This window comes from Aythya marila (assembly GCF_965140915.1).
Source record: "Aythya marila genome assembly, chromosome: 1".
Classification (NCBI taxonomy): Eukaryota; Metazoa; Chordata; class Aves; order Anseriformes; family Anatidae; genus Aythya; species Aythya marila.
Window position 1 is genome coordinate 130,531,335 of NC_139042.1, and position 26,859 is coordinate 130,558,193.

Here is a 26,859-nt window from a genome sequence, read left to right on the forward strand (position 1 = left end):
AGTATGCCCTCATGCAAATTGTTTATGCTTTTGACTCCATGCTCCTAGGTACATTGAGCAGAAAATGGAACTGGGTATAGCTGCTGAAACAGAGTACATGAGACTTTTCTGTCAGAGCCTGTGTGTTCATGCAGTGTGCTGTCATATTTTTTGCCACTGTATACTCCAGCACTGTTACTGCCATCCCTCCTTTCTCCTGGTACATTAAACAAGCATGGCTTGGGAATGCAAATGATTATGCTGAATGAGTTGTCTCTATACTCTTGTGCATCCAGGTAAGATCATAGTCTTTAGTTGTATGTTCACAGTGTGCTTCTTGAATACTGCAGTGTACTAGTGGTTTCTGAAATTTTAAATATCTGGTGTATGATATCATGAAGTGAGCATTTGATAAAAAGTAGTGTAAATCCATGGATATCAATGCAGTTGTGTCAAGCATCAAAAAGCATCTTAATATTTGTACTTAATTTTGAGATATTTTTCAAAATAGAGAAACATTTTAAAATGTGACATTCCTGAGGTTGTTCTTTTTAAAATAAGAAATGCAGGTTTGGAGGGAGGTGAAAGAAATGTTCTGATTTTTCTGACAAGCAGGACCAATTTGAGAAGAACTTCTTGGTATTAGAAGCAAAGTGCTAGAATGCTGGAGCACGTAAGTTTCCTGACTCTGGTTTGGCAAGGCAAAACAGCACTGTGCACTGTGGCTTATTAGAGTAACGGCAATCAGGGAAGGGAAATTTGGCCTTGAGGCAAATTCAGATAAAAATATGTTGCTTGTTGAAAAGTATATTTGTTCTTCAGATCATTATCTGGATAAAGAGAGCTTCAACGGTTGCTCCCAAGTGTTGCACATCACTGTACAAGGTATTCTGGCATATTTCTGTAAAACAAGAGGCTAAATTCCATCAATTTTACTGTGTGATTAGCTGCTTTAGGAATATCTTACTGAGCTGCTAGGGATGTGAAGGTATAGCAGCCAGAGCAACTGATGGCTAAATGAAAACCGTTGGGGAATGTAACCATTTCTGCACCATTCCTCAAGGTAGGATTTATGGACATGACTTTCTTTTGTCCCATGTGATTCATGACTAAGCTCAGGTTCTTCAGAGCCACTGGCAGATCTGACATTTACAACTGCCTTCAAACCTACAGTAGGGCCTTATCTGAAAAGTGCTTTGACCTTATCAAATGGATGCCCTTAAGACATCCTGTTTTCATGTCACTGCTTTGTGCTGTGGATCCCTAGCCATTCCTTCCTCCTCACTCCAATATACCCTTTGGCCTGGTTGCCCAGTTCAAGTCTAAGGGTTTTTCAGGTAATGTGTTACTGATGCTTCAGGGAGACAAACCGCTAATGGATAGCTTTTGTTCCTGTTTGATTATTCACTAATGATTTAAAATAATGGCTCAATCTATGTTCACATCTTTGGTGTTTTTTGTAATCGCATAAAGCATGTGGAAGTCATTTAGTATTAATGTGATTGTCAGAAGTCCTTGGATAGAATTTCTATTGTAATTCAATATTAATTGCTCTGAGCATTAAAGAAAAGGAGCTTATTTTTTGTGCTGCCTGAATCTGAAAGAAATCTCCTTAATTCTGTAGAAGGCTGAACTTGTTTTCCTTAATCATTTGAACGTGAACGCCTGTAACAGCTGATGTTCTTTAGGTTTCAGGGAGGCAGGTAAGCTCGATGGAGTACAAAAAAAGGAGTTTACAGCTCGATTGTTGTTTCACATACAGCACTTGTTGGGAAGGTACTTACCATCTCCTCTAAAACCCATACAGTGTCACTTCAATCTAGCTCCTGTTGTAGTAATATTTTGATACATCCTTGAAGGGAATTGGTGCGAAAACCTCAGTCAAACAAAGAAATGAAACTAGAGCTGGATGTATTTTTTACTGACTAAAACTTCCCGATAGTATAGTTTAAGTTGTCCCCAAGCAATTTACAAAATCAGGCTGAGCAGTTTCAGCTGAATGACATAGAGCTTGGTTCAGAAAACTGCCCAAGGCAGATGTATTTTAAGTGAGAGGAAAATAGTCACCCCAGTCACTGAAGTTGTGTTAGGTCCAAGTTCGGTTTCCTTTCCAGTCTCTTATCTGGTAGGAGGTAGTCCTAACCATCAGGAAAAGGGTATGCAAGGTTTTCTTGTCTGGTAGTTAAGAATATGAGAAGGTAGGACAACATCTGTATTAGTGTATTATGAAATATAAGAGACGTAACACTTACAGATATGTGACACAGGAAGAACATGGACTGCATTTACAAAGCTGCTCCTATATAATGCAGTCTGGATGCCACTGATCCTTCTCTGACATTTGAAAACAAAACACTCTCCTCCACAAATGCAGAGAGGGCTGTAAAGTAGTCAAGGACAAGAACTGCCTTTCAAAAGTATTACTCTTCTCCTAGCAAACAAAATTAATTTCCTGCTACCTTAAAGGAAAAAAAAAAAAGTTAATTTTTTAATTTATTATTTGATTTTTTACTTCTTTTGCACTGTATATCCTTTGAATTAAGTTAATGAGGAGAAGAAGATGAAGGAATTCTAGCACTTTCAAAAATATCAGAACAGTTGAAGAGATTAGCAAAAGCTCTAGCATATTTCAGCTATGTGTACTGTGCTTCTTTTTGAGACTGTTCTAGTTATTGCAATTTAAATTGAGTACAGGCTGTACTACCAGACAAGGAGAAACCTTGTCAGTTTAATCATGTTGAGAAGGAATTTAAGCAGCATTCTTGGCATTAAACACCATGCATCTTAGAAAATATATCTGGATGATTACTCAAAATAGTGGACTCTTTAACATATCCCATACTGGAAGGACAGTGCTAGGATCTGTCAAGCCTTAAGAAAAGGTAAAATAAAGTTGACATCACTAAGTGGGGGAAAAAAAAAAAAAAAAAAAAAAAAAAGGAGATTACTGGAAACACAGAAACATCCTACCAAAAGCTGAAGTTGTTTCCAAACAAAGGAAATGGAAATTATTATAATATGGCTGATTAAATATTAAATATACATATATGTATGTGTGTGGCAGGCAGAAAAACTTTTCAAAAGTAACTGACTAGAGGAGTTAAAATCTAATGCAAAATCCTCCTTGCAGCAACAGCATGAGCCAGAAAAGCAAAAAAAAAACCTACAAAACCCAACAACCCCATCCCCACCTGCCATAATATGTGTATGGTCAATTGATGATCAGGTAAAGAAGAACTGCTTAGAGAAGACACATCCATTGCAGAAAGGCAGTTTGCATTGCACTGTGCCTAGGTGGCCAAGAAGGCCAACAGCTTTCTGGCTTGTATCAGGAATAGTGTAGCCAGCAGAACCAGGGAGTTGATCGTCCCGCTGTGCTCTGCTTTGGTGAGACCGCATCTCGAGTACTGTGTTCAGCTTTGGGCCCCTCAGTACAAGGACATTGAGGCCCTTGAACATGTCCAGAGAAGGGCTACAAAGCTGGTGAAGGGCCTGGAGCACAAGTCCTGTGAGGACCGGCTGAGGGAACGGGGGTTGTTTAGTCTGGAGAAGAGGAGGCTCAGGGGAGACCTTATTGCTCTCTACAACTACCTGAGAGGGAGCTGGGGGTTGGCCTTTTCTCACAGGTAATTAGTGATAGGACTAGAGGGAATGGCCTCAAGTTGTACCAGGGGAGGTGTAGGAGACATTTCTTCTCAGAAAGAACAGTCAGGCACTGGGACAGGTTGCCAGGGAGGCGGTGGAGTCACTGTCCCTGGGGGTATTCAAGGAAAGGTTGGACGTGGCACATACGGACATGGTATAGTGGGTGCTATTGGTGGTGGGGGGATGGTTGGACCAGATGATCCTGGAAGTCTTTTCTAACCTTAATAATTCTGTGATTCAATGCTTCTATGCTTCTAATTACGTGAAAGTAAACAGCAGGACTGGACTCACCCATGAGTATTGAAGGAACAGTAGTGTGTGTTTCCTCACTTAAAACTGCCTTGGTACTTGAAGATAAGTAGGTATCAAAGGAACACTGATGTTTAAAAATAGTTCAAATAGGTCTGTAAGACCGATATTTGTACCAACCCAATTGGTACAGACTGTATTTTAAGATATTATTAGTGAACATATGGATAAATATACATGCTCTTGTGGAGAGTCAGCATTGTTGACTCCAAGGGAAATTTTAGCATGTAAAACTTTTAGAGTTCTTGAATAGATCACCAAGTATGTGGATAAGGATTGTCTATAGCCAGTAGAAAAGTCTATTTGGATTTTCAAAAGGCTTTTGACAAAGGAATCAAGGCAATCATGTTGTAAGAAAGAATGTACTGGTAAAATAATTGGTTACAAGGATGAAGAGAAGAAAATATTAGGCAAGTACTTGGAATTAAGATTCACTGGGCTTACTACACAGATAAACTACACCTGTATCAGAAAATCTTCGGAGCTGAAAATGCTTGGATGTGGACAGAGTTCAAATTTACTTGTCATATTCTTAGTCTTTCCCAGGTGTTCATGTATGAGTTGCAGAGTAAAGGAGAGGTGCTTTCAAAGATCTAGTGTGCAGCAAATCAACACATTTCAAACATCTGTTGAAAGCCTTGAGAAACATCTGCCAATGTTTCTAGGCAGAATTGAACAGCACCGGAATTGTGGAGAAATATTGCTGTAAATTGACATTAAATGAAAGTGAAGTATTTTTTTTCTTCAGAAGGGACATTTTTAAAGCTCACTCACTGAAGCTGGTGCCTTCAAAGTCTAGTGGCACCTGCAGTCCTTGGACTGGCTTGAATTCTCCTGGCTCATTTCTAGAGATTTCAATGATGGCATGGACTCTTGTGCCAAGATCTGGAAGGGGTTTTGTTGTCCATTGGATTGTCAATGTGTGTTTCACTCTTTTTCCATCTTTTTTGCTTTGTGTCTGGCCTCCACTAACCTAACTGCTCCAGAGCAATTTCTCACCTCTACTGCTTGTATTCAGTTGACTGCTAGTTCTCTGCTCAGTAGCAATGCTTATTGTCCCAGGGATGCCAGAACAGGTGAAGTTGCTTAGGGGAAGCAGCTAGTAAAGGAACTATTTTTGCAGGTTTTATAGTTTTGTAAATTTATTTTACCCTGTTTAAAATATTGTAGATTCATCCCATATTCTTGTGGCCTATGAGCAACTAATTATCAGACTTTTAGTTGACAACATTCTTTAATACAGATCTTCACTCCAGCTGCAGGCAATGTGACATGACCTCAGGGACCACCAGTGATCCATATACTGTAGTTTACAAAACATTTCTTAGGTGATCATATTCGTAAAAACAAAACAAAACAAACCCCACACACAAACAAACAAAAACCCCAACTATCCTAGCTACAATTGTGTCCTAATGCCTATCAAAGCATTTACTTCTTAAAATAATTTCTCTTCAATCTGCACTTTTTGTTGCACAGGGCATTTTAAGAAGAAACATTTTAATTCAAATATTGTTGGTTTTCTATATTCAAATTTCTTTGGAAAGAGCTATAAGGGGTTGAAGAGAAGATATAGCTGAATGTCAGCTTCACTGACATACAAAAATTATTAATATGCTAAGGAGGTCATGATGTTGAAGGCTTAGTAAACAATCAAGTATACCTGCCAGAAAGTGTCCTCACTTATGAATTAGTCTTACATCACTGTAAACATAGACGTAAAAATATATGTTTTATATTTGGGTTATAAAGCATTTAAGGCCAGAATGAACAGACAGGAAAGCTTAATGTTACTAACTTTGTATTTGCTGCAACGCTATAGCAGGCAGTGATCTCTTGAGACTCAAGTCTGGACAGCACTGGGGTTAGAGACCTAAAAGTACAGGGGATACTGCACTGTTCTTTTCCTGTTTGGTTGCTCTCCATAGACAGAGTGGACTGTTTGAGAGACTGCATGTTAATAAAGAGTAAATTTTCCGAAGACTGTATTTTCAATATTTTTATGTTGTAATCCTAAGATGTCTGGAGCTATATAAAGAGGAAACAAAAGTGATCAGGCCAAATTTATTATTCTAGAACTTAAGGGAAGGATAGCAGAAATGGCGTTGCTATAGGATTCATGTTCTGTTAGAATTCTGTTTTCCTTTAAAACCTGAGAAAATGTGTGATCTGATTACGTTTCTTCTCAGTGGCTCACTCTGGCATGCAATCCAGTAAAACTGAATGCTAAAATATCAGGCTTAGTTCTATAACTTTTTTTCTGGTTGATTTCTTTGGTTCTCATTTCATTGGTTTTCTCATTCTCCAGAATTTCAGTTGTAAGTGCTGTGAAATATTCAGAAGATTTAGAAATACTAGGGAGCAATTTCATTTCTACAATGCAAGTAGTTTACAGTCATGCTGTTCTGCCTATCCTTTTATATTACTTCCACTTCTGTGTGATTATAGCAGCCGCAATCTTCAAAGAGTCAAACTAAGATGAACAGCTCATCTTTTGAAAGCTAAGATTCAAACTGTCAGGCAACAGAATGGATTGATGTTTAGCTCTACTGGTTTTGGAAAGAGTAGCTATTAAAAGCACATTCTAATTTGAGTTGGCAGAATGAGGATCACACACAGTCCCAAAATACCAGTGAACACTGATTTTAATGTTTCATTGCTTTGGTGTATAGGATAGCTCCATGTTCATTGAAAAATAGAGTCAGCTTTCCCTTGGCACTATATATAGTATTCTCAGCATGACTGTGTAAAAGCAGTAATTGGTGGAGGTTTAGGAAAAAAATACCACAACTTTAATTAATACAGAATCCAGTCCTATGAGCTTGCATCTTCAAAGGGATTAGAGTCTACATCTGCAATGTCTAACTGGACTTGGTGTGCATCAGATTATTCTGAAGGTCATCTGGTAAGGACAGCAAGTCGTTAAAAAACAGCCTGTCTGAGAAAAATATATTCTGCAATCAATGTTGAAAGAGCGTGTCTCCTTGCTTTGGGGATTTTGGAGCTGATGGTGGGAGTGAACGTAATCCCCGACCTGGAAAAAAGCCATTGAAAAGGTCTGCAGAAGGAGAATCAAGCTAATTTGTTTGATTTTAATCTTTGGGAGCGGAGATGAGAGCATAGCACAGGTTTGTCAATGTTGGAAGCCTCTGTCCATATGAAAGAGGAGGCAGCATGGAGTCTTGGCAAGCTGTGTATAAAGGCTGAAGTAACATGAGTTCTGGGAGGAAGGAGCATCTTCACTGAGAGTCTGAGTGGAAGATTTTCTGCCTTTGGGTCTGTAAAGGGCAATCAGGTGTGGGAGGGAGGAGAGCAAAGGGAAAGGAAAAGATGGGAATAGCATCACCCCAGCAGTGTGGTCAGTTCTCAGCTGGGTGACCATGCTGCTTGTGGAGGGACCCACAGTGAGAACAGGGGAGAGCTCCTTGTGCAGAGGCCATTTGAAATGAAATTAGGCAAAGTATAGGGATCTACCACCAGAATAAAAGCTCCTGTATTGATGAAGAATATTTGGCATCTCTGATTTTATTGATTTAATGATCAGTCTTTATGATTGATCTTGTTACTTCATACAATTCCTAACCACTCTCAAGTGCATTGCATGCCTGATTTTGTTGTTGTTTTATTTGAAGCTCTGAGCGTACTACCACTGAGATTGGAGCTGGTTTTGCCACTGACTTTAATGGGATTATACTGAATCTTAAGTAATGTAGCTTTCCCTAGGCTAAGTAAACAAGGGTTTGTGTAGTTGGGGAATTTGGGATAAAATGAGAAATAGGGTGAGTTAATGGTACTTAAAGTGTTTTTTTCTGTCTTCCTGTGTGGACAAGTAAAATAGTCTACCTTGCATGTAATGCATGCCAAAAGTGCCTATGCGGAGAATGGGTGCATGGAAACCAGTGTGCTGTTAATTCAGGCACAATCCATGGTTCAGTAACATTGGCTACAAGAGCCCTGAAGGGGTGAATAATCAAGAAGTGCATGATATGAATGAATGTGTAGGGCATTAAAAGGGGCACCACTATTTGAAAGCACAAAAGCACTCAGAACTGAGTGCAGTAAACTCTCGTGTCACAGCAGTATGGGTTCAGATGTGTGCTTGCAAGCTGACTCGTGACACCAGCTGTAAGCATATTCCAACAGCTGCAGCAAATTGCTTAATCATTCCTGGCTAATGCTGACATCAAATTATCTAAATAATATCTGTAAGGTTATCCTTTGACATAGGGATAAATACACAAGTCTTTATGGGCCTTATGCTCAATTCCCCTGAGTTCTATTTATCTTAATTCTAAAATAATACACTATTTCTTTGGTGTTTGAGCTGCTGCTCCCTTCATAGCTCTTTTTTTTTTTTTTTTTTTGTAAGTCAACTTGCAATTAATCCAGAATGCTGAACTTGTGATTTTGCAGATGCCAACACAGTAAGTGACTGAGATATCATCATAGGCATGAGACAGCGGCTCTCAGGGGAGATGAAAAAGAAACTGAGATGCGAGAAAATGCTGCCGTTATTAGCTGCAAGTAGGTTAGCTCAATATCACTGCAGCAAGTTCTTTGTGGTTATGGAAGTCATGTCTTAGTACCAGAGAGCAGTCGTGTCCCAAATATCTTCTAGAGGACATCAATAAGAACATTAAAAACAGACTAAGAACAAAACAAAACAAAACAGTTAATGCTCTTAAGTCTTTGATTGTACTGTCTTAACAATGCACTGTCTCTGGCAGTTTTCTCTTGGATGCATTGTTCTCTCTGAAAAAGCTAACCACATCTGAGGGAACCTTACAGCTCGTATAAAGGAATTTGTTTTTCTTATATCTATGCAGCTGTGCCTACATGTGCCTTTTGCAAGTTGTGCTTTTTAAGTTGATCTGTCATATGGACCTGACAGCGAAAATGTGTTACTGAGGCTTTCATGTGCTTGCTGGCCATTACTGCGTGTAGTGGAAGGGAAGCGCCCAGGCTGAGCAAGCTGTGATCTGCTTTCACCACTGTTCACAGTCATTGTCGCCTCTCTGGGCTGCCGTCAAGCTGCCGGGACACATTACTGCAAATTTCCGAACAGCTCTTGTCTTCTTCAGGTGCTGCTCAGGGCTCAGGAGATTCCAGCTCCAGTATTATCTAAATGCTGGCAACCTGCCATGAGTTTGTAGGAGCTTGACTGCAGAAGGTCAGAGGATGACTTTGAAAGCAGTTTCACTGCTTCTTGGTCACAGCCAAGTTGTCGTCTGAGATGCACTCTTGCACAAGGAGCTGGATCATTTGACAGGTTTATTCTGAAGACCCATGAATGCAGAGGAACTGCACAGCTGCCACTGAGAATACTGAATGTTCAAAACATGTAAGATAGAGGTAAGCAGATATGGACTGGAAGTTGAACAGAGAAGCACCAAGGCAATGAAGAGACTGGAGGACCTCTCCTATGAGAAGAGGCTGAGAGAGCTGGGACTATTCAATCTGGAGAAGAGGAGGCTCAGAGGGTTCTTATCAATGTGCATAAATACCTGAAAGGAGGATGCAGTGAAGATGGAACCAAGCTTTTCTCAGTGGTGCCCACCGCCAGGACAAGAGGCAATGGGCACAAACTGGAACACAGGAGGTTCCACCTAAACACCAGGCAGCCCTTCTGTGCTGTCTGGGTGAGGGAGCACAGGCACAGGCTGCCCAGAGAGGCTGTGGAGCCTTCCTTCCTGGAGATCTCCAAAAGCCACCTGGACGTGGTCCTGGGCAGCCTGCTTTGGGTGGCCTAGCTTGAGCAGGGGTTGGACCAGATGGCCTCCACAGGCCCTTTCCAACCTCAACCCACCTGTGATTCTATGAAACACTTAACTAGGAACCGGTGGCTCCTTACTCAAAGAAGGCCAGGCAAAAGTATTGGCACAAGGGAGGGTGTCTGTGCGCCCATCCGGATGCAAGGACTGTACCAGGATGGCAGCATTCATGCCAGGTCAAGCAGGAAGAAACCATATCATCACATTCACGCATACGCCTCAGAGCTGATCAGATGCAGAGGAAAAGCCCTCCTGGTCTCTCTGTCTTCACTGTCTGCTGAGAAGGATGTGGTATTGTGCCCCAAAAGCCACTGCTGGAATGGGATTGCCTGCAGGACTCCCTGTCTGCATTGGTTATTAAAGGAAAATATGCTTGAGCTTCAAGTACAGTATCTTAAAAACTTCTCAATGTGTAGCATTTGTTCCTAGATTTCTCAGTTTCTAAGCAGCCTGTGAAAAGTCAGAAAGCTGGACAGAGCTCCTATTTTTACAAACAGGGAACAGAAAATATCACTTGCTTCTGATACCTCCCCTCATGAGGAGTGCAAGATGGGCAGCAGCTTTTTGGCTGTTTTAGGCTATCAGACAAGCCATAATCAGCATGTTTTATGCTTCTGCATGGGCTCCTGGCCACCCGTATAATGTCCATCTGTTGAACGGGGCATGACGCCTGGCAATGGGGCAATCTAGATCACTTGCAAAAGGCACGGTTTTCCAGGAAGCAGTGTTCCTGAAGGACAGCCTGCAATTTTGCGACAAATGCCTTCCCTCCTGCGTGAAGTTCCCCCCTATGCACCATTATCATAGCAGTGCCATTCACTTCTTGTTACTTCTAAGGCATATTGGGAAATTCATGTAGAATAAATGTAAATGTGTTGTGGCAATGACGGCAAATGAATATTCAGAGACAGCCCTGTCTTTCTATGACTGTATCTGAGCATTTTTAATGTATTCATCTTTGAGCTGAACAGTGCTTTTCTGTGAATAGTAAATTTGCTGAATAATGCAGCTGTAGAATAACCATATCTATTTGCCATCTGAAGTGAAAATTGTTAACCAGCTGTAAGTGGAAAAGGACATGATTAAACCCGACTTCCAGGACTGGCGGAGGGGCTGTCTCTTTTCCCCTGCACCAAGGAGAAAGGACCCCATTGCTACAAGACAGTGGGAGTTGTGTGCTCAGGTTCCCTGTGTTGTGAAAGGAAGTTTGAACCTGCATCTCCCACCACCCAGTGGGCTCCCTGCATCATGGAGAGTGATACTTCTAAAACCTGCTACAGACCCTATTCTACCTTTTATAAACAACTAGAGAGTTATAAGGACAGGGTCTGAGTGTATAAGTGAATATTGAAAATATTAAGCTAGAGATTATTTTCCCCTTCGGTGACTGTGTGTCCTGATGAAAATGGAAATGCTTTGCTAGGATTGGCCCAACTCCTAGACCTGATGATCTGACAGGGTGTTCTGGGAACAGAGAATGGTAAAGCTGTTTGGGGGAATGCTTACTTAAAGGTCTGAGAGGGCCCATACAAGAAGGCAGAGCCAGATAATGAATTTTTGCTAGGGCACTTAGGTCTTGGCTGGCCTTCTACTTATCTTATCTCTTTCTACAGAAAAGAATGCCAAATTCAATGTTATGAAATTATTATTTTTATTATTGTTATTATTATTAATATTTATTAGTAATAACTAATATTTATTAGTATTATTTGCTTTGTATGTTCAGGTTGAATCAATTTCTTTGAAGGGGTTTTGTTAAGTTATCTGCTCCGTGCAGTAGGAGCTGGTCTATAGAGAAGAACACTTAGTAATGAAGATCCATGCAGATCTCAGAGGGTTTGCTTCAGAACATCTCTACTTTAATTCTACCTGAAGGAACTTGGGGCAAATCCGGAGACCAAATATTGCACTTTGAAAATGTCAACAAAACCTTTTTCACTTCCTATGAATATTTTGAGTTTGCTGCCAGAGCAAAGACTTCTAAGAACTTGACGTGTTCATGAGACATTTCTATGCTGTGGAAGCTGTATTTTTAGTTGGCAATTGCATTCAGCTGTAATTTTATCTGGTGCTTGTTGTGGTCATCTGGCATCCTATTCAAGCCCGTGTATCATGACCTACTGGTGCTTTGAAGAGTATGTGGATTCTGGAGAGGAAACAGGTAATCAGGGGTGAATCATAGTGAATTTCCCATGCAGAGGTATTCTCCAGTGTAGCCCACACCTCAGAACAGCAAATGCTCTGGTTACTTAACAAGTTTGTGCTTTAGGTATTGTATTTTATCTGTCACTCTGGTGACAGTTCTGTCAGTTACTTCCAATGGTGCTTATTCAGGGTACTTTAATATTTTACTGAAGGTGGTTTATTTAATGTCAAACATCAGTGAAGGCCTTGGTGTGTGTGCACAGCCTACAGTTTCCTGCCAGATGTCTTGTGCATCTTGGCATGTCCAGAAGTATATGGCAAGGAAAGATTATATTCTTGATAAAATACTGGTTTTGGACTAAACAAATTACTGAATTTTGTCAGGACTTTCCCTGGGTTCAGGAAAGATGTGCAATGAGCTAAAAATCTGTGTATGAAGAGCAGCTCATAGCTGGATTTTGAAACAAGCAGAAAATGTTTTGTGTTATCAACATGCTTTTCTCTCTTGTTTTACAGGTTCCAGAATCTGCTTTGGTCTCGAAAAGCATTTGTGGACAGCGTGAAGGTGTATAATCACAGCTACATCTACATGCCAGCCTTCTCGATGAAGACAGGGACAGGACCCTCCCTACGTGTCTACTACACCCTGGAGGACTTCGGTGCCAAGCAGGCAGTGCTTTTTGCCAACCCCAATTTCCTGCGTGACATTGGCAAGTTCTGGAAGAGCAAAGGTATCCATGCCAAACGTCTTTCCACAGGACTTTTCCTAGTCAGTGCTGCCCTTGGTCTGTGTGAAGAAGTAACAATTTATGGCTTCTGGCCATTCTCAGTGGACCTGCACGGGAAGTTTATTAGCCATCATTACTATGACAATGTCTTGCCTGATTCTGGATTTCATGCCATGCCGGAGGAATTTCTACAGCTCTGGTTCCTTCATAAAAGTGGTGTACTGAGAATGCAGCTAGAACAATGTGAGGACCCTTTAGTCACGTCTTCTGCCTAAGGATTGTAGCAGTCAGTTTGGAAGATCCAATAGTTTTTAATTTCCATGCTCTCCAACAGAGAGTTCTGTTTTTCTGTTGATTCTTTTTAAAGGGAAAATAATCACGGATCTGCATGGACCGTACAAATGCTACTTGAAGGCCAAATGGAGTACGTCCTTAATGTATAGTGTTTTATGGAACTGGGGTGGGGGGAAACAAATCTCTCCATCAAGTCCATTCAGCAGTATTGTGAAAATAATGTCATGAGCGACACAGCTGAACTTTCTGGGTGATATTTTTAAATGACCAGTGCAAAAAGGGCATTAAGGCTCAGAGAGATACAGGGCCACCCACAAGCTTTTGCTGACAGTGCCAAATATGACTGTCTGTACAAAAATCCATTTCATTCCAGATTGGCTCCTCATACAACCTCCCTTTTTTCTCTTTATTTTCCTCTGTGTGTGTGGAGTGGGGTGGGGGGCAGGGGTGGCTATAGAGGAAAGTGTGTGTGTTGTCAAAATTCTTTGTTTCTTTCTTTTTCCATTTTTCTGTTTTCCAATGGAAGAAAGGGGAAAGGTGTGAAAGCCAGAGGAGCTGAGTACCATCAACTGCTCCAAAAACTTGGGAGAGTGAAGGGTGTCAAGAATCTGGTAGAAGAATGTCCTGGGAATGCCCTGCTACTGAGAATGGATGTATCTCCCTGTTGTAGGCTTTATCAGGATAGTTTAGGTCATTGCACTTTCAACTATGCTAATGCTATGCTATGGGCAAGAGCTGGCTAAGGGAAATTGGTTTGAAAATAAAACTTGTGTTACAAAAGCAGAAGTGAAGTGCAACAAGATTTCAGTTGACCTGCTGCAAGATTTCCACAGTGACTTTTGTAGCAGGGATTGTTCCTGGCCTGTTTTGCTGTCCAGCCTTTGGGATTAATTCTGTGTTCATTTGGACTCCAGATGTTCACCGACTATCAAGGGGATTTGAGGTCTTTAGTGGAATGCAGAATGAGGTTCTCCATGTGCTTGAAGCAGAAAAACTGCAGAAATGAATGTGTCATTTAAAATGAGCTGAAACTTTGAAAATCCTTTCTCTTTGTGCAACTAGCTCTTCTGTTTGGATTGTAACATTAGCCTTAAAGACTTGTACTTTTCTTGCAAGATTGTCTCTTGTTAAAGAGAGTCTGAAAAATAAAACAGCCTTTGGGAGCACTAAAAAAATACATAGCCAGCAAGAAACAAACAAACAAACAAACAAAAACCAAAAACAAACAAACAAAAAAAAAAAGCAAGGAAAAGGCAGGCACTTACATAATGCTGCCTTTCTCCTTGCAATCAGTGAGTTACATAAGTGTGCACATTCCACTCCGGCTGCTCCGGTCAGTGCAGTGCCTAAAGGACTGTTTTATTTTTGGGTATTACTTGGACAGCAGATGATCCTATTGCCATATAAATGAGAAATCTTTTGGCTTGTTTGCTTTGGTTTAGCACTGTAGGACAAGAAGAGAAAACCAGCTCAGTCCACAGTGCGATTTCAGCTGCAAGATGTTATCACCATTAACTTTAAAATCCAAACTAATGTTCTCTTTCTTGTACTTCTATCATTAGTAGCTGAAATTCTAGTCAAAGTGTTGAAACAACAAAACTGTCATCAGGTTTCCACAACAATTTCCTCTGCTACCTGTTTTAGCTCCAAAATGCTAGTGTTCTGGGGGATGTGTCCTATCATATGTTAACAACCTCTCTCTTTGTAGACTACCAGCTGCAAGTTATATAGATATAATTAAAAAACAAAACAAAAAAAAAGAAAAAAAAAACAAAAAAAAAACTTGGCTCTTCTTTAAATATGAATAATTTGACTATTTATGTAGGACACTGAAACAAACAAAAAAATTACTGTTTTGCTTTTTAAATGTGTTTCAGAATAAAATCTTTCTAAATGTGAATATTCCAAGCATAAAATGGGCATTGTTCCTCAGGATTACAGTGCAGTTCTAAACTGTGAAGTGGAGATTTGGATTAAATGCTGCTTTAGAGATTGTTCTGATAAAATCTGAATGTGCTTCTATAACCCATTTTATTACAGTCCACTTTTGCTTATGCTTGTTTAAAAGTACAATTAACAGACCAATAGCACATCATTTTATAATTCATTCACTTGGGTTATGTTTGTCTTGTCTATAATGTGGATACTCAGCAAGGAAGGATTTGAAAGCAAAATATTTTCTTTACTGGCAAATTTTTACTGAGCTGCCTTTCTTGAAGAACAGGTGCCTATATGGTTTTTATTAGATGTATCAAGCTTTGCACTTCCTGGTGCTTTAAAGATGTTATCTGTGAAAACAACTGTCAAAACGTGGTGTTTTAAGATGGCACTTAAGAAGGATGACAATGTTCCCTTGGGTTTGCAGGGGAATGAGGAGAGTAGTGAGAACTGCCTCTCTGCTGGTCACCATTTGGCATTTGTACCAGTGCTTGGGAATTCAGTTTTGAACCCCTCTGATGGTTATCCAGCACTTTGGAAATCTTTTTTCACTTTGGAAATCTTTTTTCCCTTGTTCTGGGAAAATAATCTGAGTAGTAGAAGAAGAGAAAGTGAGGGTTTTCACAGGAATGACTTCATACTCAGTGCAGTATTTCATAACATGTCTTGTTTATGTGCAACCAGTGCCTTGGGTATCTGGGGCTGTTTCATTCCCTGTCTCTGTAAGACTGAAGCAGACTGAACCTGTAGCCTGTGGTCTTTGTGAGTCTCTTTTGATGTCTGCAATACTGAGGTTTGCAAGATGATAGGTTTAAAAAAATCATGGGGACAGAAGAGACCCAAACGGTGTGTGATAAGTGTGGCTGGTGTTGAAGAAATCAATAATTCTCTCTGTATTTGCATTTACCTATAGTGAATATAACTGCATCTTCAAATGACAACCTTATTTATCAGGGAAGTAAAGGCTTCAAGGATAAATATTTTTCTGTAAATTTCAGAAGACTGTCAACTTAGGAAAGAAGAGAATCAAAAATAAATGTCCCTTTTGAGAGCAAGTCTACAGTGTGAACTCAAAAAATACCTGCTTGGTTGATTTGTCAATCCATGCAGACACTGGCCAGCAAGTAGACTTTTAACCTACAAGTAAAAATGGGATACAGGAGGGTACTGTAAGTATTTTGTGGCAAGAGCAGTCACAGAGAAAATGAAAAAGCATCTGGGAATGTGAAAGTGGCAGCTGCCTGACAAAAATCTCGGAGTTAATGCACTGCACCCTTTCTGTTGCTTAGGGTGAGACTTACCTGGTTTAGATCTAGGGGAAGTGGGTCATGTGTATAGGATATGAAATGTAGAATTACATGTAAGGGATAGAAAAAGTATCCCATTTTGGGAGGAAGGCTACACCACAGAATAAGACTACTGTTCAAGCACAGGTGCAGTCATACCCAGGAGGCTAATATAGGCATTAACCAAGAGAAATCAGCATCTCACAATTATAGCAAACTTTGGACAGAGTAATTACATAATTCTGGAATTTTCCTATTGGTTGATTTCAGCCCACTGATAATAGTGCCCTTAAGTCTTGTGTTGCTATATTTTCATAGAATCATAGAATGGCTTGGGTAGGAAGGGACCTTAAAGATCATCTAACTCCATTGCCCCTGCCATAGACAGGGAGGGATTCCACCCACTAGATCAGGTTGGCCAAGGCCCCATCCAGCCTTGCCTTCAAGTGAATTTTCCTTTAAGTGAATTGAAATCTTAATTTTATTGGTGAAATTCCCCGCTCTATCGCCTTTATTTCTACTGCTAGCTGCTGAGTTTCTCTGGAAACTTGTGCAGCTAGAGCTGCACAAGTCTGTGCCAGGTTAAAAGCTACTGCAGTTCATCTTCGATAAAAACTAGTTTGGGCTTGCCAAACAATTTGCTAAGGTTCTTAGTTATTAATTTTATCATAGAGGTGCCAAGATACAGAAATGTTGGAATCATTGCTCTGCATAGGAAATACTGCCAATTATTTGTAAGATTAGTGAATTAAAACCCTTTACAAGAACTGTGCATGGGGGATATTTGGCACTGAAATCACTCTAGGCACAATCTTTTTGGGTACTTGTGTGTTTTTGAGTAAAATAAGGCCAATGTACAAACTTGTTCTAAAGCTATGTAAAACTCCTCCTTTCTGTTTATTATGAATATTTTGAAGCTCACTCTAAAACAGATAATCCAGCAGACTAAAATCATAAAAAATGATTATATGTGCTCATGAGAATAAAAATTTTTATAAATTTCACACAGACCTTTCTAAAATTTAAAAAACTCTTCTTTGTGAATGCTGTATTTCTGTATTTTTGCTGATATGAAAATTATCAAGTTTGGGGTGAAACAATTACAGAAGCCAAAGGTCCAAGCCTTTGTTACAGCTTAACTTCTGTAGAATATAGCTTTTTTTTTTTTTTTTTTTTTTTTGACTCAAACACTTTCACTGTTTGTTTCACTTGTGACATCGGAGTGGTGTCATAGAATCATAAAATCATTCAGGCTGGAAAAGACCTCTTAAGATACCTAGCCCAACCTTTAACCAAGTACTAAAGCCCACCACTAAACCACTCTACTAAGTTCTATATCTACACGTTTCTTGAAGACCTCCAGGGATGGTAACCACTTCCCTGGGCAGCCTGTTGCAGTGCCATACAACCCTTTGAGAAAGAGAAATTTCTCTTAATATCTGACCTAAACCTCCCCTAGTGCAACTTGAGGCCATTTCCCGTCATCTGTTGTAATATTCACTGCTGAGTTTGCATCTTTGTGGAAACTGAAGCTAAGCAAAGAATATGCTATTTTAAACTGAATTTCTGTACTGTGGTAGTTGCATAAAATCCTCCATACATATTCATGGAACTGGCTTAATATCTGGCTCACTCTATCCCCTAATTAACAATGAGAATAGGCATGAGGAAACTTTTGATCTAGAAAAGAGGACAGTGAAGGAGGTGAATGCTATCTCATCATCTGCTGCCTGCTTTGGTTTTCTTCTTTAGCCTGATAGATTAGTAAGTATTGGAACAAGTCCAGGTTATACAAAGGATAAGCAGTTCCTGAAGAGCTGGATGAGGATGGAAAAAATGAAGATCACATCATTGGTGTAACAAATTGGACTGTAGCAATTTTTGATAAAGATCCCCAGTTCTAAGCAACTTTAGAACATTTTGTTTTGTTAATGACTTTGAAAAATGGACTGCCTATGACCTACCTAAGGTTTTCTGCAGGAAGGCAGCAAAGCAAAATGCGATTGCAGCTATTGCTATGAGATAGGGAAAATTATTAAACAGAAAAGGAAATACAATGGAAGTATGATGGCAAAGAATCCATCTCTCCTTCCATTCCCCTAGAAACAAAAGTATAATGGACTATTATCCTGAGTCACCATTTCCTTCTTGAAAGGATATGGTGAGATTTCTGTTAGATTATGTTTCTTACTAAAAAAAAAAACATCAAACCTTGTTCTGAAATGCCTGGTCCCCTGCTCTGTGGCTATTTAGGGGATGTTCTGGTGGCTGTGGCTGCACTGGTGTGCTGTGACCTCTGTAATGGGATCTGCATCGAATATCATGTGTTCCCTTCAGACCTCCATCTGGGATCATCTTGGCTTGTATTTATGCCCCAGGTCATCCTAAAGGACCTCTTTGCCATCTCCTTTCTACTGGCCATCCTCACTGGGCTTAGAAGTGTGATTAAAAAAATCAGCCATGAAGTTAGCTAATATACTTCATCATTTTGAACCATGTGTTCTTCAAAAGCGATTGGTATATCCAATAAGAGTTAGCTGCAAGTTGAAAATATGACTTCTATTAGGTAATGATAATTCTATCACTGGAGAACAAACAGAGGATTGAAGAAGGCTGTGTTTTTCTTACCAATTGTAGAATAACTTCTGCTCCTTGAATTCCCAGAATTTGTCATTTGGAATTTATTGTATGTTTGACTGTTTAGTAGTTTTCGAACAGAACAATTAGACCTAGTGGCCTGTTTGTTAAATATCAGCAAACTAATTTTTCTAAAGGAAATATAAATACCCAATAGGAGGCATAACCTATTCTCCCTAGCTGATATTTCCTTGGCAGCAATGAGAAGTTAAACAGTTACTTATTCCTCCCTGATTATTCATTTCCTTCATTTTTTATTACAGCAGGTTGAGCCCTAGTGTATTCAGCCTCTTTAGCTTAATGTATAGACTTAAAAATGAATCTCACTCTGTCTTTTCAGCTGTGAAAAGAGGTTCAAAAAAAAAAAAAAAAGTGTTCTTAATTGAAAACGGTTATGTGGGTTCTCTGCAGTCAGGAGAGAGATGGGCACCTCCAGGTGGTGATTCGTGCTTTTTCTGAACATGGGCTGTATTTATTGAGTCTCCATAGGATTGTGAAAACGCCCCAGCTGTGTTTGTAAGGCTAAGTGGTGAAAGGCAAGACATAAGGATTTTTTTATTTTTTTTTTGCCAGTGCCACACAGTTTGCTTATAAGCATATATTGCTGTGGCTTTGTTGGGCATCTGAGACCCGTTCCCCACAGCCTGCATAGATGAGACCAGCCTGGTCTGAGGAGTTCAGCTGAGTGTTGAGTTCAGCACTGGCAGTGTTCAGCAAGTAGTCCTCGCCTGTGTGAGTCAGCAGGCATGGTCAGGACAGCATGGACTGCTGCTTGCAGCTGGTGCTGGGCAGTTACTGGAGCGACTCCATTTGGTTCTGCTGTGGGTGCGATTCAGCAAGTGCTATTGCAGAGCAGGTCCTAGAGGACTGCAAGGTTAGCATTCTCCTTCTTCACAGCCAGAAGTGCTGGGCTTGCTGGAAAGGATCCATCTGGAAACCAGCCTGCTTCTCACCCCGAAACACTTTTGATCCCTTGCAAATCTCAAAAGTTCTTTAACATAATCCCCAGGTACACCCTGCTGCTGTTGAGTCCATCAGCATTTTGTTGAGATGAACATTTATCCTATTTTGGTTCCTCTAAGGAAAATTAAACAGTAGCACACAAACCACCTAGAATTTGCTGTGTTGTTTGGTGTCTTCACCTTTCAAGTTTCTTTCAGACTAGATAAAACTATTGTGAGTGAATCCAAAGCAGCTTAAGAAAGCATCACCACAAATAATTGTTTTCTGGGTTTATGAATAAGCCTCTGTTCAATAAAACATGAAAGTACCTTTTGAATAGTTCATGGTGATTTCTAATTGTACATTCAATTAATTGTTTTGCTCAGATGGGGCCCATAGCAAAGATGAGTTGCCTCATTTTCTGCTTATTGGAAGGGGCAATTATGAAGGCATAATGTATTTTAGACTAAATTCTTAACAGGAAGCTAGGAAATCTACATATTCCATGAGAAGCTTTGTTTTTGTTTGATTACCTTTGTAGTAAAGGAAACATTTTCACTAAAAGCAGATGCACAGAGGAACGGAGATTTTGATTGTAAAAACGTTATCTGGAGGACTGAGACCCAGGTTTGAGGCTTGGAGATCTCAAGACCAGGATCTCACCATGCTGCAAGAGTGCTATAAGCCCATTTCTTTTTCTTCTCTGCATACGTATATATTTATATATATATTTGTAGAAAATGCTTGAATGCTTTATTTATCCCTACATTGAAAATAAATGCTCCTTTTTTTTTTCTTTTTTTTTTTCAAGAGTGCAGGTTTTCCTTTTAAATATTCATAGCATTTAGTATGCTCAGCAAATCTTACAGAAGATGTCTACTTTATAGGAGAAAGCTGTTTTGGAGTAGTCTGGCAGGGCTCCTGCAAACATGCATGTTGAGTGCTGCCTCTTGAGTTGCAGAGTTTCAGCAGGCGGTATGGAGTGTGTGGCACTGGCAGGAAAGAAAAGATGTTAGTTGCAGCTCTGCCTGCTCAGCATCTCCTCTATCCTGAGTGGCTTTTGTCAGTTATGTGAGGGCTCCTCAAGTATGGACTTCAATCCTGAAGATCACATGTTGATCAGCTTTAAAGGACTGGGCTTTGAATGTGCTGGAAACTGAAATGAACATTGAAGTGACTTAAAATGAGTCTTCTGTGGTCATACTGTTGCACTATCAGTATATTAAAGCCGTTTTATCTGAGTATGAGACTTATATATGTGAAGGGGACAATGAAAGGTGAACATCTGATGATGCATAGGGCAAGGACTTCCAAAAAACACTGTGTTTTTATTTATATGAATAATGAAATCTCCATTGAGCCAATATTGAATTAGGTCAGCATTCAGTGCTCTTGAAATTACTAACCCATAAGCATTTTCAGAAGTTCTTCCCTGTGCAAGCAGAAATAGGAGACTTTTGCTTTGTTCATGCTCTTCACCTTGCATTAAAAACAGACTGAAACATCAATCAAAACTCTTATTTATCCTTTTTAGAGGTGTTTGTAAACTATCCAAATAATATATAGGCACACAGTTATACAAATATAAAACAAATAGATAATAGACTGAAGTTTATAACTCAAACACTACTGAGTATATTTAAGAATTACTTTTAAATAATTTATTGAAAAAAAAAAAAATCACCCATTTGTATATGAAAAAGCCTCCCCCCCCGCCCCCCAGCCCTTAAAATTTTTTTTTTTTGCTATAACACATTAGTAACTGACCAAGTGGTTTTCAAGCTATTCAGCACTTCCAGCTTTGCTACTCGAGTCAAGAAAAAAAAAGAGAAAACAACTCAGGAGAGTGGTTCAGGTCTTCTGAAGTCTGTTACTATTTATGTGCTGCCATTTAGTAGTGGTGTCTAAAGAACTAGATGAAGATCAGAACCGAGATAAAAAAGAAAGAAAGCAGTCTCTGTGGTGAAGAGGAGATACAAGCTTATATGTCAATATCTTTGATGAATTGAGACCCAATCTTATTAACAGATATTATGACTTTATTCTCTCGCTTTTCATTTTCTCAGTTCTTATGGTACTGGGGAGGAAACCTGCTAAGTCCACAAGTTGTTTCAGATTTCCTCTGCTCTGTTTATTGACTGCAGTGAACTTTCCTCTAGGCACTAAATCTAAAAACACAACACAGAAACAGAACATTTTAGGTTTATTAATGTTGAGTGTGACTAAGCTTGTATGCAGTATTTCATGTCTTTCTAGTATTAATTACTGTATTAACTAGAAAGTAAAACAGAGTCTTTCTTATTTCTGGTGGCACTTCTCTGAGTGGTTGATATCTTTCTTCCTGCTGTGGCTGCTCTCTCAGGTGAATGGTGATTACATTTAGCTCACTAAGAGATGTTCTAAGAGTTAGTTAACTTACATTCTGAAAGTAATGTGAAAAAAAAAAAAAAACAAAAAAACAAACACAAAACAAAACAAAACACCAAAAACATATTTTATAAAATAGTAAGATTTATCTTTTTTGAACGCTAAAGCAAGCAAGCAAACAGTGATTTTTCTTTGACTGAATTTATGCTTCCAGGTTAAAATCCACCCTCATGGTTAGTAGGTGCAAGAACGACATTACCTTCAGATAATGCATAGCTTGTAAGAAAGTGAAAAACTCATGAATTTTAATGAGAAAAACAGGTTTTCTTCTCTCTGCCCAGACCCTAATTTATAAGCCAAATTCTCCACTCTCTTCTACCACTCCAACTCCAATCAAATCAATAGAATTGCATAGATTTTAATCATCTGTCTGTTCTCAAACCTGAGGGAATTCATCCTATGAAAATTTTAAATAAAGCTGTTTTAAAGTGGTGCCAGGTTATGCTGCTTAGTTAAAGGTACCTATTCTGTAAGCTACTGTTTTTTGCTTTTTTTTCCTCCCCCCTACAAATGCAGACCATGAGTGTTTTCTACTATTCCTTGATTGTTGTTGTAAGGCAAATATCTTACTGCATTTCAAACATCTGCTGCACTAAGGTATCACAGTCTGAAATCAAATTATAACCTTAGTCATGTCCTATATGAGAAACCATTTCTGTAAGTTGCATAGAAGTGATGCGTGTGTTGCTCAGTCTGCCAAGTATATTGTGTGAGCTGGATGAAAATGAAAAAAGGGTTTTGCTTCAGTGTGAAACCTCACCATTGAGTGACTGTATCTGAGAATTAGATATCCTCTGGTAATTTATAGTCTGTGGTGGATCTGAAGGCTACTGATATTTCCACTCATTGTCAAATAATTTTTTTAGACTTTGATGATGCAATGATATGATCTTTTTCCTTCTGCTATTCCAATACAGTTTTTATTTTCTGATAAGTTTTGCAGGGAAGAAATTGTCTTTCTTATTTATTTATTTCAGTCTGCCTGTAAGTGTCCAGGTTTCAGCTTAAATTGCCTGCAGTCAGATCTTGAATTTTTGCATTAATCTTTGTGCACCCATAGTAAAATCTGGCATCAGTAAAATGCAAACTCATTTCCAAATTTCAACCTCAATACAAAAGGATTCTTTAATAAACCTTCATAATATTGGCCTGTCACTACTGAGATATGAAAATGTTTTTTATTTTCATTGTATGTCTCACAACAGTTACTAGATTAGAAAAGGACGTAAACAACTGAAATTAGCATGTCTACTTCTCTGTGTTTTTGGTACATGTATTCATTGACATTTTTGTTTGTTTTTTGTTTGTTCAACTCTGACTGTCTTGCAGATTCTCATGAGAAATGTGTATCAAACACACAATGTAATGTCATATCTCTAAATAAGAAGAATGCACATCTATCATCTGAGAGAGCACTTGCATATTTTTTTTCACTTGGGAATTAGCCTATGCTTTCTGTGTGTCCAATATGTAAGTTATTTCTGAGTGTAATGTACAGGAATTGCACTTTGTAAGATTTCTGTTCCTCTCCAGAGTTACTAGTACTCTGCATTTTAAATGAAGGGTGTTTAGCACTTTTCTTGAGTGATTGACTTTAACAGCTGTGCTGGGGGGCTGACTCCTGGCTTGTAAACTTCTAGGGCTTTGGGCAAAGCTCAAGAGTGCTGCTGGGGCTGCACCTTGTGTTGTGCAGAGGTTGAGGTAGTGCTAGGGGCTGAAGGCTGGTATGAGCAGCTCATTTCCAGCGCCAGGCGTTGGGGACCAGCCCTTGGCCAAGAAAATCCTCATCCTGCCCTGGGACCTGAGCTGCAGCCTCCTGAGCATGCTGAGGGACAAGCCAGCAAGTGTCTGGGCTTCTTTTAACAACAGAAGAAACTTCATGTGCAACTGCTGTGGTAACCAAATTACTACCCTTCTTCCTTTGTTGTAGAAGGGAAGATGGTGCAAAGCATTTACATGCCATGCTCTAGCCCCTTACAGGTTGAGGTCAAGAAGTTTGAATGTGCGAATTTCAAACGTTTGCTGTGAGCTCTTATTTTGCACTCAAGCATAGGGTAGATACGTCTCCTCATTTAGAAATCTACATTTTAAAAAAATGTATTCAAGGACAAACTTGGGTATCTGAGTTAGCAAATGAAATATTGTAGAGTCATTTACAGCTCTGGCAGTTCAAGGTGACACAGAAAATATGCCTTCACGTGTAACTTTCAGGACTTATTAGATATTATGTTTCCTATTTATACAACACACCTTGCTTTAACCTGTGCCAGTGCTGGTTCCATCTGGCTATTTCTGAAAGCTCAAGGGAAAAGCAAACAAACAAAGATATGAAGGAAATTAAAGGTGCCTCGCTGTGGTATTTTTCTAGAGTGGTACATTGACTTTGATAATGAACTGTGAAATGTAGCATGTGGATGCTGAATGTAAAAGACTGCATGTGTTTTTCTTTTAATGTTGTGTCCACGAGGTGGATTATTAGTATGAGCTCTGTGTTGTGAAAACACTGAAAAGAAATGTGTGAATGGAAAGAAGATATTTCTAGAAATTTATAGACAACTGTATTCTCTTTGCTCTATCTCCTTTTTCATGACCAGACTCAGATTCTGGTAATGTAAGCTTTACCATTACAATGGTAATAAACAAACTCACAAGAGGAGTATCTCTCTTCCTAAGGTCAGATATGCTTCCTGTTAGCATTGTAAGGGAGTATCTGCACTTCCATCAGATCACACCTCTCAGGCTTGGGCTGGCAGGGATGCATTGGCTGGGACATCAGTGGGGCTCACTAATGATGCCATGTCACGTGTCTCCTGCCTGCAGAGTTCTAACATCTGCTGCCAGACCAAGAAGTAAGTGACAGTGGTTTATTGCAGTCTTGAAATACTTGCCTGGTCACAGGGGCTTAGGGTGCCTGCTGCAGCCTCTGGGGCCTAGGGAGCCTCTGGTGTTTTGCTTTGGGAACAAAGTAGGTTGTTTGAATGAGAGCAGCGGAGAAAGCATAGCTTGATAGGCTTCTGCTTGCCTCCCCATGTAGCTGCAAGGTCCCTGCTCTCACTTTCTCTGTTACACCATCCGTACATCTCAGACCTCCTGCTAACATATGTATCCTCCCTGGTAACATCTGACCCTACTTGCAAGGCTGGTTATGAGGGGAGGCTTGTTTGCCCAGGGCTAGCCTTCCTTCTGGTGGACTGCTCAAGTATGTGACACTTGAATCAGTGGTGAAACAGAGCTTAATTTGAAACACCACACACACATGTTTAGCAGGAACTCAGTGTTTGGTTGGCACAAGTTGACTTGGGATCAGTCTGTGGCAATTACAGTAATGCCGGTGTACAGGAGCACAGGGAGGACAAACAAGGTGTCTCCAGTCTTTTAGGAACTGGGCATAACTGCAGATTTTGTTCTCTCGCACAAGACTGGCATCAGCTATTGATGACATCACTTCTAAAGGAGCAATGTGGTGTGGGACTTCAGTGTTAGCTGGTGATTTTTGCCTTTGGGTTATGCTAGTATTTTGATTTGCATTCCTTCTTATCTTACCCACTTTATTGAAAAATGTGATGGTGATGTGGTAGTTCAATGTCTTGAAATGGTTTTAAAGTGGATAAGCAAACCATTATGCCTCTGAGGCTGTGTAATTTCATGGATTTGTTTTACCTCCAGTGACTGACATGTAACATTTATTGTATCATTTAATATGTATGTAAGCTTTACAGGCTGAGTGGTGTGTCAAAATGATGCGAGCACTTGGGTAAACATCTCTTTGAATCACCATCATTTTGGCACGCTCGGGGCAAAGGTACTTGTGTTGAGTGTTTTAAACATCACAAAGTGTGTTGCTGTTTAGAGTCTTGTGATTAGGTTTTCAATCTAATTCTCTCCAATGTAGCAAATGTTTGCTGATGGCTAACACTGTTACAAGGACTAAGGGGTTGAATTTCTTTGCCTGGCAATAATGTATTTTCTATTATGTCAATAGAATATGTTCATTTTCAAGTAGTGTGCAGTGCTCCTTTGAAGAATGTCTCTTTTTTCAGGTGGTTTCATAGTGACTGTACCCCGATATGTGTAGATGTCTCTCAATAGCAAAGATTGCTTTGTTATTGAATGTATTATTTATTAACAGTACCTTGTTGTCTTTTTCTAGTCACATTTTACAAAATATACCACAAGCATCTCATGTGATTTTTATAAGGAAATCTTATTTATAATATTCATGCTAGCGGACAGAAACAAATCACAGTTTTATAGTAGTTCATGCCTTTTTTCATAGCTGAAGAGTCTTAATGAGCATGATCAGAAGGGACAAGCTCATTGTTTTGTTTAACTTTGATGGAACTTTTCAAAGGTAAATGTTATGCTATTTATAATTTGGACTTACTTAACAAATAAATATCTCCATTTTAAGAAATGAAAATATCACTCGTGGGACTTCTTTTTATTCTTTTTCACATTCTCTAATTCAATATTTCTAAACAATGAAGGTCATTTCCTCCTCCTCTTTATTTTGTCCTGTATTGTCACATCAAGATTTACATCCCTTGTCCTCATCTGATATTTCTGTCATGTTGGTTATTCTGTTTACTCAGTTCCTTCTCTTTTTAGCTTAGTTAGTGAAAGACAACTTTAATTGCAGTATGTCTGAGGATTAACCTGGGACTAAACTTTTTACTTTCTCAGAACAACCCCCAGAAACAACTTCAGGCTCACATCGAAATCCCAAGTAGATTACAGCCATTTTGTCAAAGAGGTTCC

At 39.5% G+C, this 26,859-nt stretch overlaps 1 protein-coding gene across 1 annotated transcript in view; it reads left to right on the forward strand.

Annotated features, from left to right (window-relative positions):
• ST8SIA1 (ST8 alpha-N-acetyl-neuraminide alpha-2,8-sialyltransferase 1) overlaps positions 1–26,473 on the forward strand; it is a 145,854-nt gene extending 119,381 nt beyond the window's left edge. Inside the window, exon 5 of the mRNA XM_082778595.1 lies at positions 12,366–26,473. Within this exon, the coding sequence (XP_082634721.1) occupies positions 12,366–12,852 (487 nt within the window). The 3' untranslated portion in view covers positions 12,853–26,473. The remainder of the gene's footprint in view (positions 1–12,365) is intronic.
• Positions 26,474–26,859: the final 386 nt, after the last annotated feature.